General features: G+C 40.6%; 1 protein-coding gene across 1 annotated transcript in view; it reads left to right on the plus strand.

The window, feature by feature from the left end:
* Positions 1 to 11,506, plus strand: part of LOC148027680 (esterase/lipase/thioesterase family protein) — a 69,360-nt gene extending 57,854 nt beyond the window's left edge. Inside the window, exons 8-13 of the mRNA XM_087689367.1 lie at positions 4,380 to 4,474; positions 5,107 to 5,157; positions 5,339 to 5,419; positions 10,682 to 10,754; positions 10,832 to 10,909; positions 10,992 to 11,506. Of these exons, the coding sequence (XP_087545493.1) occupies positions 4,380 to 4,474; positions 5,107 to 5,157; positions 5,339 to 5,419; positions 10,682 to 10,754; positions 10,832 to 10,909; positions 10,992 to 11,036 (423 nt within the window). The 3' untranslated portion in view covers positions 11,037 to 11,506. The remainder of the gene's footprint in view (positions 1 to 4,379; positions 4,475 to 5,106; positions 5,158 to 5,338; positions 5,420 to 10,681; positions 10,755 to 10,831; positions 10,910 to 10,991) is intronic.
* Positions 11,507 to 13,184: the final 1,678 nt, after the last annotated feature.

Below are 13,184 nucleotides of genomic sequence, written 5' to 3' on the forward strand. Positions count from 1 at the left end.
TGTCCGTGAAGGCATTCTTGGTCCATGCGATAGGAGTGGTAGTGCTCCGGTAAGGTGTATAGGGTGAGCACTGTGGTGGAAAGGGGTACACTTGGGAATGGGTCCCAAAGTGCCCACCAGGCATATGAGAAGTGTGTACGATGGATCCAAATGTTTGCATGGGATGACTAGGCATGGACAATGTTGCCGCATGAGGACCCCATGGTGGATGGATAGGGACACATGGAGCAGAGGATAAAAATCCCTATGTGGGAGTGACCCATGGAAAGTGTGACGCACCATAAGTAGAGGAAGGAAATTCCTGCATTTGAGAGATCATGGGATGTGTGTCACTAGGGATAATGAGAGGGGTGCCCATTACAACTGTCCCAGTGGGATAACAGATGCCTACATGAAGAAAGGTAGGGGGAACTGTGTTAGAGAGTGTCATTCCCTATAACGAAGCATCAAAGTGCGGAGTGTCTTGTGGGAAAGGGTAGGTGACAATGTTAAGAGGTGGAATGTCTCCCTAATGAGGCACCATGATGTTAAGTGGTAGGGAAGTGTGAATATGAAATAGAGAATGAGAATGTGCTAGGAGCGGAGACAGAGGATCCAACTCCCAGTGTGGTAGAGGTGTATGTGGAATGTAAGCTAAGGTTTTGAAATGAATGTGATATGGCTTCAAGAGAAGAGGGTGGGATGGGAGGGAGGGAAGAGTAATTGACTTGCTCAAATTAAACAGAAGATGTAGGTATACCTAATGATGAATGTCTGCTCCTTGAGTCCCCTCTATTAAGATTTACATACATTTGACCATCCGGATCTTGTATACCAAAAGGTAAAACAGGAGAGGGTCTCGATTGGAACGACTCAAAAGCGTAGGTGGCTAGCCTCATCAATTGGTCTGGAAGGAGTAGCAAAACTAGAAGAAGGGATGTCTTCTAGTCCATATTTGTTGCGTAGGTACTCCTCAAACTCCTCCTCTGTGAGGTTAATGAAATTTGGAATATTTAGCATAGGTGTAAGCATAGAAGGTGATGGTGAGGGTGAATGTGGAGTGTCGTCTTCCTTGCCGAGTCCATAATGCCTCCTCAGGGTCTCTAGTGATGGAGAAGCTTGATAAGTCAGCATGGGGTTATGAGAAGAAGTGTCTATGACATTATGATTTGGTTACGAGCCGTATTGTGTGCCTCATGCAAAGACTAGCACTCCACAATATTGGCAGGATACTCTTTATAAGAGCACAAGCTCTGATACGATGTGAAGAAGAATGTGGAGTCACCGCTAGGGTTTGCACTGAGGAAACATAGTGTACGACCATGATAGAAGCACACTGAGACAAACACAGATACAGAAAGAAAAACTCAAACCCTAAACGCAAAACTCAAAACTCAAACACAAATAGAAGAAGGAATAGAAAGAACATAGCTCTAAAGTGAATGAATGCTGTAAATGAATGTAAGAGTATACAATGTTTCCAATGATAGAGTAGTGTCGGAGAGTGATGTCCACCGGAGATGGATTCCAAGTTTGTGACCACCAGTCGGAGTGTAGGATGAAGGATGTAGCGAGCGCAAGTGTCAAGAGGGTCTAGAGTACTAAATGCAAGCAGGAGAGGGTGTGGAAGAGGGCTGACAGTCATCACTTGATATGGAGGAGCTATCGCTTGATGGAGGAAGTTGTCACTTGATGTAGAAATTGTCGTCTGGCTACTCTAGAACCAAATGCAAGTTGCAAAAGGTGTTGGAGATGCTGGTGATGGTTGATGGATGCCAAACGCAGCGTGGAAGGGTGTCATTGAGTGGGTGGCAGCTGTGAAAGAAGACGCTAGGCATTGGAGCAGCAGTAGATGGAGTGGCAGCAGTTGTTGGGGATGGATAGCCACGTGTGTGTGGACTGATGACTGAAATCTACACTGAATGGTGAGAAACTTGCACAAAAGGGATTGTAGTTGAATGGGGGCAGCTCCTAAATTAGGGTTTCACTAAACTCTCTCGTATCGCAGCTCGTTTTAGGGTTTTCATTAAATTAAGATGTTTTGGGGCTGTTTAAGTGGCTAATCAGCATAGAATGCATTTTTTAGCTCATTAGACTCCAAGGTGGATTTTCATCTCCCAACAATGGTATGTGTAGGAGCTTTTGGCTAGGTTTGAGATGGAGGGATACAATGCCATTTCTACTTCTATGGATCCAAACCGGAATGCTATGGCCAATATAGATTCACCAGCGGGTGATGCTTTCGGCTACCAGTAGTTGATTGGGTCCTTGACATGGCTTTTTAACACTCCGATTGATTTGTGTTTTCTTGTAGGTTTGTTGGCCAAGTTTATGATTGAACCCAAGGTGGTCCATTGGAAGGCTGCTATGAGGATTTACATTGGGTCAGAGATGTAGACCAAAAAAGGTAAACTCTAGGATATTGCTTTACTTTGGGTGTAGGTGTTATCTCGTGGAGTAGCAAGTAGCCCACAGTTGCCCTTTCTTCTATAGAGGCGGAGTTTAGAGCGGTGTCTTCTACCATATGTGAGATAGTGACAAGTGTGGCTTTAGAGGTTACTAGGAGAGCTTGGCTGCCCCTCGTAGATAGGTCCTATGACACTTCATTGCGACAATGAGAGTTGCATTGCTTTGGCATGGAACTTGTGTTTCATGCTAGATTGAAGCACATTGAGATACAAAACCATTTCATTTGAACAAGGATCTTGGATGAGACTACTGATGTGGTTTATTGCAAGACCGAGGATAATCTAGTAGATTTGTTTACGAAGGTGCTTTCTCAGGTTATTCTATGATAGCACTCTAGATCCTTGAGGCTGATGCCACATCCAAGATATGAGAGGGGGTGTTAGAGATTGGCCATCCCCTAGGGCCTAGATTGGCATTCTCAGGTTGCAGTTGGTATAGTTAGTTTTTTTGGGTACAATTACACATTTTTTTGTCAGCTTTGGGCATTTTCAGCAGTCATTGTTTCTCAAGGAGGTTGGACATGAGTCACGCAGGCAATAGTGCCACTTACTACTAGTACTACTGATAGGCAGCTTTTTGCTGCAGGTCGATCAATTTGTTGGTCGCCCTGATTTGTTTATTGGCTTATTTCTTGCTATTTATAGCCACTAGGCTGCCTGCCCTCATCATTTGTCATTTCAGGTGGTGGAGAAAGAGATCGGCTTGAGGAGATACTTAAGCAGCCCATTTGTATATTTGCCTTCTTCATTTCTGCATTCTTGGACTGCAGATTTCTACGTTCGTCTATCTCTTCTCTCTTTCCCTCTTCTCTCATGTTCATTATCTTTCAATCTCGTCCATACACTTCTGCATTCGCCATAGTGTGATGGTATGTGGTCCTTGACCCATCATAGCATGAAAAATGGTGCCACCATCAAAGTACCTTGGTTGCCCCATAATCGCATGCATCCCTTGCTACCCCAAGTCCATCGAACTAAGACTTCCATGATGGCCTTGCGATTGCATTTCTTGCCTCGCTAGCACCAATTGCCTTTCATTATTTGCAGCCTTGGAAACATCTCGAGACAGCTTAGGCATTTCTTTGGGTGCATCCTACTGTCTTGAAGCTTTAGAAGACGACTTTCTCTTCTTGCCTTTGCTGTCCTTCTTTGGAGCATTCAAAAATCAATTGAGCTGAGAATCTTTTGCCAATTCAGCAAAGAGAGTTGCTACTATCCTTATTCAATTCTTGAACAGGTCATCATATTCCTCCGCCTCTTACTGGTCATCAGCATCTCTTTGCCTCAAGGACCCTACAACACGACCTTCAGCAAGATTTTCAGCTTGCTGTCCATGTTGTGTGCATTGTCCAAGATCAAGCAATTGCATTTTCTTCTTCCCCATCTGAATGAGCATACTAAGAGCATCATCATTGCTTGATCCCATTTCATTGTATGAAGACGTCTTGAACAATTTCAGCACTTGAGCAAACTTCCTGACTTCCAATCAAGTACCTTGGGCCCACCAATTCCAAAGATTTGATGGAATCCCGGCAATGGAACCTTGAAACTAGCCTTCCTTCCTCAAAAGGGTGGTAATAACCTGATTAACACTTAATTACAGCAAGAAGAAAATTCACATAAAATGAAATACACACTTTACCACTTAATCTTGGACAGCCGATTGGGCCCCAAAACTTAGCACCCCTTGCGGTCAACTTTTGGCACAGCTAGGTGTGTCTTGATTAGTGAGTGTTGGCTGTACCCTAATCAGGCCACCTTCTACTCTTGATCTAGTACTAAGTATACTATCCACAATAACACTGGCATATTTTAGTTGATTGGCCAAAGAGTCTCTCTTTGCTCTGTAAAGTTCGGTTGTTGCAATTGAAGTTACTTCTTTTTACTTGTTTCGAGTGCTCTTAAGTTTAAACACTCTTCTTGGGATTGCAGATTCAGTGGAGTGTGAAGGGTGGCTCATTAAGGAATGTTGATTCTGCACGTATATCTGTCCCTTCAACACTCAAATATGATGAAAATAGACAATGGTAAGTTTATCATATTTGGTGAGTTTGTGATAAATGTTAATCCCGTAGTCAAATTTGATTCTATTGGCTATAACATTCAGGCTGGTAGATTTGACATGAAGCTTTCCGTACTGAGGCTCCAAGTGTTGTCTTATTTTATGAAGGCTGGTGAATGTGCCCATATAGTAGTATTCACATGATGAAGGAACATACCTAGTGTTTAAAGTGTGAAGTTGGTGTCTTAAGATCATTAGTTAATTATGATAATAAGAGATTTGATTTTTAGATGCCTCTCTAGAGCCTAGCAGCCTTTTGAGAATGATGATTGTATCATTATCTGTATCACATGCATATAGGCCCATGCATGATATTCAGATTGTATGGATGCTGTTCATCTTTCTGTTGTGTCTGCCTGGTCAGAGCCCTCGTTACAACAACGGAAATTAGAGTGCTGTAGCTGGCAATGTGTGTTTCTTTTCTCTATTTGATGTTGTGATAATGCCTTTTGGAAGTATCGTTACACACTACTGGTCACTTTGTTGGAATGTGCATGCATGCGATATTCTGGTAACACAATATGCCTTTCAGATCACTTGATTAGGCATATATTATTGATTTTGAGGGCTCAAGTTGGTGATTGTTAAATGTTGCAGCTATGTTTGGCTCACACCGTTGGAGGAGACTGAAGCTCATTGGAAAGGATGGTAAGCATCCCATGTTTTGAAGGTCAATCGTCGCACAAACATGTGTGCTTTAAATGTATACATACTGCGCTGTTGAAATCAGAATCACTATCTGTGGAAGTTTCTCTAACCAGACTTGATAATTATGGACAATCACTTATGTTAAACAAATCCATTAACAATGGGCTATTCTTATTTGCAGGTATAATGGATTGTCTGATCTATTCCTATCCTGTCCAGTGCCGAAACTTCTAGTGTTGGCTGGAACTGACAGATTAGATCGGTACTTCCATTTGGCTTGTCCCATTGGTTATTGTTTCTGTTGAGTTATCAAACAATTAGATATACTAGTGGCCTTGTTGACAGCATGCAACAACATTATGCACAGCTAAGAAAACAGCCAAAAAGACAGATAGCTACTAGGAGAAAAGTGGAACTTGCTAAAGTCCCATACTAAACTTTGAAAAGTGTGAAGATCATATAATTTATGTAGAAAGCATAACTGGAGTGGAGCAGATAATCTCAATCTAGTGAGCAGCCAATTCTCAAGGGACAATTTTTGTGAATATTGTAGATGCAACATGCCACAACAATAAAACCCAAACCTGACAAGTGACAAGAATGCCTGACGCTGAAATGAACATAAAAGCATTCCTAATTCTCTAAATGTCAAACTCTGGTCTATTGCATAGAATAAATTAGATGGGGATATGCTCCAGCTCAAATTGGCAGCAGTCAAAATTCATGCATGGCTGGTCGTACACTGATGTGCCATGGAATTCCTCACTTGAAAATACATCACCACACTTGTGCCAACTAGATACAAAAATAAGGAGAAGTCTGGTCACGTGGTACAAAAAGCACAATGACCATGTAGAAGCAATCTGTCTTGCCACTTAGCTCAATCATCCTTAGATGGCCACACTTGTAGTACCTTTTTCTGTGATCCATCTGTTAAGTTTCCCTATCTTTTGGTAAATCTGATTGGTAGTATGCTTCAAATAAGTCCTGGCGTCAACCAAAGCCCAATCTAGCCATGGAATGGACACAATAATTGTTAATTATGTGCGTAACAGCAAAGAAATGTGTTTCTTTCATTTAGAAACTTCAGAAATGTATCTAGAAGAAAGAAAGGTTTTTGAGAGTAAGAATGTAGGTTTTAGAAAAAGCCCAACTTTACTAAAGCATTGTGCAATGCTGCAGGAACCTTAATTTGGGATTTATTTTAAACTTGCACGCTTATGTGCTCCTCCCTTTGCTCTATACATGCACGGACAAGAGTGCGCTCTCAGCCCCCTTCCCTTTGAGTTGTGACCATCTTCCATTCTACTTTTTCCTCTCTCTTCTTCCCTCTCCTTGAAGTACTCCCCTCTTCTTTCCTCTCTGTTTTTCCCTCTCTTCCGCTTCTTTTTTTTTCAGAGAAAATAAAAAATTCTATTAAGAAGACTCCTTGAAACAAAGTATCCCAAGGCAAAGTGCAAAATACAAAGCAGACTTGTAAGGTACTTCCATATCAAAAAATATGTAACAAGGGGAAGGCTATTACTAAGCTCGGATGAATAGCCAATCACAAGGTCTAAACTGCTAGATCATGTAGGTCTGGAAGAGAAAGAGAGTGTTAGAATCCCAAGTCCTGAGAAAAGCCTCTCTCTTCCTCCTCATGGTTGTCGAACTGCTATGTATTCTCTCCCATCTCTTGCAAAGAGTATGCAATCTTTGTACAAATCCTCGAGAGAGTCTCTGTGGTAGATATGTCCAAAAGATCAATAGGCTGACTACGTCCTGTTGTCTGTGTGTACCAAGCAATAATGCTACCTATGAGCTCCTAGTTGTGGCAATGCCTTTCTTGCCTCTCTTCTTTACTTTCTTCTTCCTTGAGCCCTCGTTCCAACTTGACCCACTCCACATTCCACTTGATGTTGTGGAATGAGAATCATGGTGTTGCAGCTTGAACCATCTTGGCCCTAGGGATGAGATAGTATAACTCTTTGATAAACAATTGTTTCCACATGAGAATGAGAGGCTTTTAGATGTTCATAGTAGCTGAACAAGGATTACTGTTTATGAGGAATTTGTGGTGAAGTTGAAGGATCATTCTAAAGAGTGTTGAATATGAGAGCATGTAAGTGTGTCAGCTTGATAAAGCTAATACTGCAGCAAGTCGGGCTCCTACATCCATTACAAATTCCAAATAGCCTTGTATACCTATATAGTCTTGTATGTTGTTGATGTGCTCCTCTTGGTGCATGTGAATAATCACTAGTGTTGTCAGTCATCCGTGACTTTTGTCAAAGGCATTGACATGTGCTCCTATGATGTGTCCATTGAGGTCATCTATGATGTAGCCACAATGATCTCACTTATGACGTATGCCCTACGCAGAAGATGTTTCTTTTGTGGGTCGATATAATGTAGTCTTTTATATGAATAAAATTGCTCGTGTTCACTCTTTCTAATGAGTTATATGTTGGCATCCTGCTTACTTCTGCATTGTGGTTGGGACTCCCCCTATGCCACAGTCATGATACAATCCGAGTTGCAGTAGATTAAGTATCATTGATGGCGAGTTTCATTTTTACAAAGATATACCATGCAAAGCCAAGAATTGGCTGATTTGCTTGTTGAGCAATTAAAATTAATTATATGATTTACTTTTTAAATTAGGCAATGACCATAAACTTAAATCCCACTGTCACGTTTGGCAAATGGCCTTCCAAGATTTAAAGACCTGCTTAGAGATGAGGTTTGCTTGGCAAAATCATTGGTAACCACCATCATCCTGCTGCTAGCCTTTTTTCACAAATGAACTTCTGTGGTTGAGGTGCCATTTGTCTATCTTATCCTCGTTGTATTTAGAACCCAGTATATATACTGAAAGTAGTAAGCAAACGTTTGAGAAGAAGCCTTGGTAATTAATGTCAGAAGTTGACTAGGAGACAAATGGATGTCTGAGAGGGCATAGAACCCTACCTTATGGGGGACAGAGGACACAGATTTTTGGCAGAATTTTTTTTTTGAAGTACCTAGAGTAGTGAAGGGCTATGAATGCCAACCAACGTGGAGAAGGTGCATTTTTAATGTAAACATGGATGCTTGGATAGCATCATGTAACACCCTACCCTTCGAAGGGAATAACCCTACTTTCATGCCATATCCAAGAAAGGTAGGAGTGGATTTTAATCCAAGAATCCATGATAGATATGACTTTCCATAGATCTATAATGCCAATGCTACTAAAATATGTCCCATGTTGGCAATCAGATTGGGAGCATTATCTTCCATGGACGAGTGATTGACTTTGCTTAACAGTACTAAGCACTTTGATTTTAGATATATCATGGTCCCATTGATGTAAGTTATGTAACCATTCCACCAATTGCAATCATCACCTTTTTCCATGGTATGCAAGAACTATTGATGATTTCCAGCATAACTGTAATCTTTGTGAGCTCCGATCTTTATGAGCATTGACAAATAAGCAGCATAACCTCTTAGATGGATTTGCCTCTAGATATCTATGTTCATCATGTGTCCCGTGTGAGTCTCTTGAATGACCACCTCAAGCAAGGTGAACTAATGATCCCAATTGAAAAAATCCTGCAACTTGTTAGATTCCACTCGGACCCCAATTTGTCATTTCACCATACGATTAATTAGTCCATTGGACCATTTATCCTAAATATTTGGTGAAGTGGAAGAGCTACCTGGAGGCAGATATGACATGAAAGCCAGTTTAACCCTTTGACATCCAAGATGGGTGCCCGTAGCATTGGCCATTGACCACCAACCATTAGGTTACTAGGTGTGGATGTACTTTGACTCAGGTTGGTTAAGGGTCTTCTAGAGTGAGCATACCCTGAAAGCTAGGATGGTTTTAGGAGTCCTATAAAAAGGGCTCAGTGCCTCATTTGTGTAACACCTTGTGCAATCAGCACACTTTGGACTCCAGATGCTAGGCACTCATCCACATGGCAGGATGGTGTGGGCTGATGGTATGGGACGGCAGGTGTTGAGATGGGCATTTGGCTTGATAGGCTGCTGGCCCAGTTTCAGGGGCGAGCCCATCTAGTTTTACAGCTGGGGAGGTGAGTCTGATGTGGTAAGGTTCATCAGGTCATGTTTCTTTTTATGCTTGAGTTGCTTGTGCCATGTCATGTGTGCAGGTTGGATATCTCGGGGGGTTGTTTCTCTATTAACTATTGGTAAAAAGAAATGACATTGACAAACATAAATGCTATCTAGTGTGCAGAGTAGTGCTGAGATTGAAATGTCTTTGATGGATGCAATTTGGATCGTGTGACTTGCTTCAAGGAAGAAGCCACTGAGGCATCCCAAGCTACTTGGGATTATCTGTTTACCAAGCAAGTAGAAGTTTCTTTAGCCAAATGCTTGCAGATATTCGAGTCCCCCCAGTCATAAGTCGATTCACAATGCCTTTCTTTGCCCTGTCCAGGTTTTGGCTTAGGAGCATACACCGGTACCAGCCAATGCTTGCTGCTTATTACTAACTTCACCTTTGTAAATCCTTGGGAGGAACTTTGCATGATTCTGCGAATTGACGACAGTTTTCCTGGCAGTTGATTGCTATGTTGTCAGGATTACGTTCTTCATCTTAAAATCTTTTGTAGTACCATCTTTGCTAGATATTCATATTTAGGTCTTTAGCCTTTCAAGTCAAGGACAGTTTCTTTTCCTTCTAACTTGTTTTTCAAGCTTGTTTTATGACTTCTAAAGCAGCTTTGCCATATGCAGTTCAAATTGCTTTGGATTTCCTTCTTTTTAATAAACCCCTTTTCCTTGAAACCCTGGTTACTAGGTTTACTTGGAAAAGTTTTTGTGGTAGTTCCTATGGATGACTCAATAATTCTAGCAGATTATCAATATGCTTTCTGGAATACAATTAATCTATTCTCAGCTGCCATAATCTATTCCTGGAGTAAGAAGATTTGCAAGCCCTGCCATGCCCAGGTGCTGAACTCCAGAATTTCTTTTATGTATTGCATTTGTACATGGTCTAAGATGATGTGGTCCATCTTCTTAAGGCAATCTGTAGCTTATTTTGCACTAGAGGGTCTGGTTCTTCCTGGGCATATTTCAACGAGTCTGGAGATAAAAAATTGGCCCTAGGCATGCAGAGGTAGAAAAATCACCGATGATGTGGCATTTAGAAAGGCTATTTGTTTCAGTGAGCACCCTGAGTTCTAAGAGATGGCAAATGTCTTCTTGAAATATTGGAGATATTCCAATGGCATGGGAGTCTTGATTCCCTTAGTTTGACTTGCCACATGAGGTATTGATAGATAGGGGATCACTTCATGACACACTAGAATGTGACTAACTAGCCGTCCTATGCTTTTCCTCGCACACCTGTTTGTCCAAGACCTGTATTGCTGGTGTATGTTCTTATTCCCTTTGGCCAGTCTGGTGTGCATATGGATCTATGGTTTTGCCAATTGATGTTTGTTTCATTGCTGACTTATTTCGTCAAGTAGTGTGCACATTTTCTTTTCTAATTGTGGACTGACCAAACATATGCTGATTCAAGGTCCTTGACTATTGGTCAAATGCAAGGCAAGTTTCAAATGGTTGTGCTCAGGAATACTGGCCATGCTATCCAGGTAGGGGAAAGCAGGCACACAGTTATGGCTATGTTCTGCTAAAAATTCTCATACGTACTAACAGGTTGTCTTTTCAGGAGGATGTTCCAGAGGAACTTGCAAAAGTTGCTCTTGGTTTTATAACTAGAAACCACATAACTGCAAGTGGCGTGCAGGTAATGCATTTCCATTATCTGCTGTAGATTCTCACCTTGCAGGCTAAGTTTTTGTCCTAATTTATGGCCTTTGTGGGCTCAGATTCCAGGCATTCATCAACCTCTGCAAGTGCAGACTGCAAAATAGTCATAGTATAAAACAATCCTGTTGTCTGGGTTTTAATGATTGAAGTATATACAAGAATGTAGATTACTCTTTTGAATCACAAGAGCATACAGGACTGTTACTGAGTTGAACATGAGCATGTTCTGGCAAAGCTGCTTCTTTTACTCCAAGTTAACTGCCATAGAAGATGCTATGCCAGTTCATGTATATCACTACCATGCATGAGGTTTGTATGAACAATCATTTCACTCTTTAAACAATTTGAAAAGGAGCCATACATGGATAAATGATCCACTGATGGCTTGTAGAAGATTGAGATAAGCGAATCAATCATCATTAGCAGAGAGGATATTCAGTAAGTTCACTGGCAGTGTCGCTCTTAGATCTGGCAGCGAGTCTGTTTTTGCTACTCTTTAGATGAACATAAAAAAGGATGCTATGTTAGAATTAGAGTCCTCTAAGATGTATACAAAACACTAATGCTAAACTTCTAGCTTGGTTTTGCTATGGTTCCTTACGATACCATGAATCACTTAACTTTGGTGGAGATGTGCATAAATCACATTTTTTGGGTCTCTTTTACTATGAATATTTTCCATATCAAGCTACCGGCTCCCCACAATCAACTGAAAGGAAATACCAAGCATGCAAACCTACATTTTCATGCCCTTTGCCCAGGGGACATGCCAAGCATAAGGAGATTTTCTTGCACTTGAATTATGTACTCTTGCAGGGCCACATTCTATTTTCATCAGTTAGCAGCTAGCTCATGCTCATGAGCGAAATGCTATTCCATTAGAGCATTTTGGTTTGAACAGTGTTGCAACTTAGTAGAGAGTTATTCTCTAGGCAGTCAAGGAAGCTAGAGTATTGTTATTCCTAGATGTAACCATACATGAGGAAGGAGCCGCAAATATACATGTAGACTACCAACCAAGACAATAGTCGGGCTCATGGGATGACGTATTGCTGATTGGGCGATTTATTTCATGTTTGATGCACAAAGCTTGTAAAGAGTTATCCGTTGAAGAAGACATTGCACTTTGAGCTTGTCTACGTATTAAAATTCTGTTTATAAAGGGTGAACAATGGCAAAAACTCAGGCTGAAGGACACTACAATAATGAGATGGTTCAAAAGCTTGTAACCATGGCGACGGAGATAAAAGGAAAGGAAAGAAAACCCTTTTAAAGGAACTTGGAAGTTGCAACTAAAGCCCTCGAAGAACAAAGATAATGCATGATATTCATTGATGAAGTCCTTAGGAAAATTGTATTTGGAAAAGAAAGAGCTTTCTCATGTGGAGGAATAGGTTATGATTGCAAAGGAAGAATGAAAAAGTACACCACAAGTTTGTCTAAAGGACTTGAGATGAAGTTGATTGATGTATTTTATATGAGAAGTTAACAAAGCCCATAGGGATAAAAAGTTGGGCATCATAGCCATTGTTTGCAAGAAGTGTTAAGCCAAACTAGGGGATTAAGTGGCATGAGAACTTGCTCTCTTAAGTGATGAGTATACAATTATGCCACATTAGGGAAGCTTAATATGCTAGCCATTCGTAATATTAGTTTAAGCAAAAACATTAGATGTCATAGCTCAAATCAAAAAAGGCTATCAACATTTACTTTGGCCTTCCTTGCGATAATCATCAATATTAAACTTGTGTATTTTAAAGTTGATTTGATCAAAACCAAATGCTAGTATGTAATAAAAAGTTAATAAATAGACTGAAGTTGTGTTTGCATGTGTATTTGACTTGAGGTACTACTTAAGAAAAAATATCAAAAAGCTTAATGCATGAATATATTAATTTTCTTTGGGCCATGGAGATCCCATGTGATTATACTAGTATGATGATTTTGAGAAGGGCAAGCTCGAAAGAAGAAAACATTTATTCCTTTTAGAAACTCATTGAGGACAAGGAAAAAGGGGGTTATATGAATTTGTTGAAGAGCATACTTCTAATGAAGATAGAGAAAAAAGGCAAGTAAAAACTTTGAGAATTTCATGGAATGGACTACTCATAGGCTATATGATGATTTTGAGAAGGGCAAGCTCGAAAGAAGAAAACATTTATTCCTTTTAGAAACTCATTGAGGACAAGGAAAAAGGGGGTTATATGAATTTGTTGAAGAGCATACTTCTAATGAAGATAGAGAAAAAAGGC

The sequence above is a fragment of the Lygodium microphyllum genome, chromosome 12, assembly GCF_053477565.2.
Source record: "Lygodium microphyllum isolate KBCC chromosome 12, Lygodium_microphyllum_v1.1.10, whole genome shotgun sequence".
Classification (NCBI taxonomy): domain Eukaryota; kingdom Viridiplantae; phylum Streptophyta; class Polypodiopsida; order Schizaeales; family Lygodiaceae; genus Lygodium; species Lygodium microphyllum.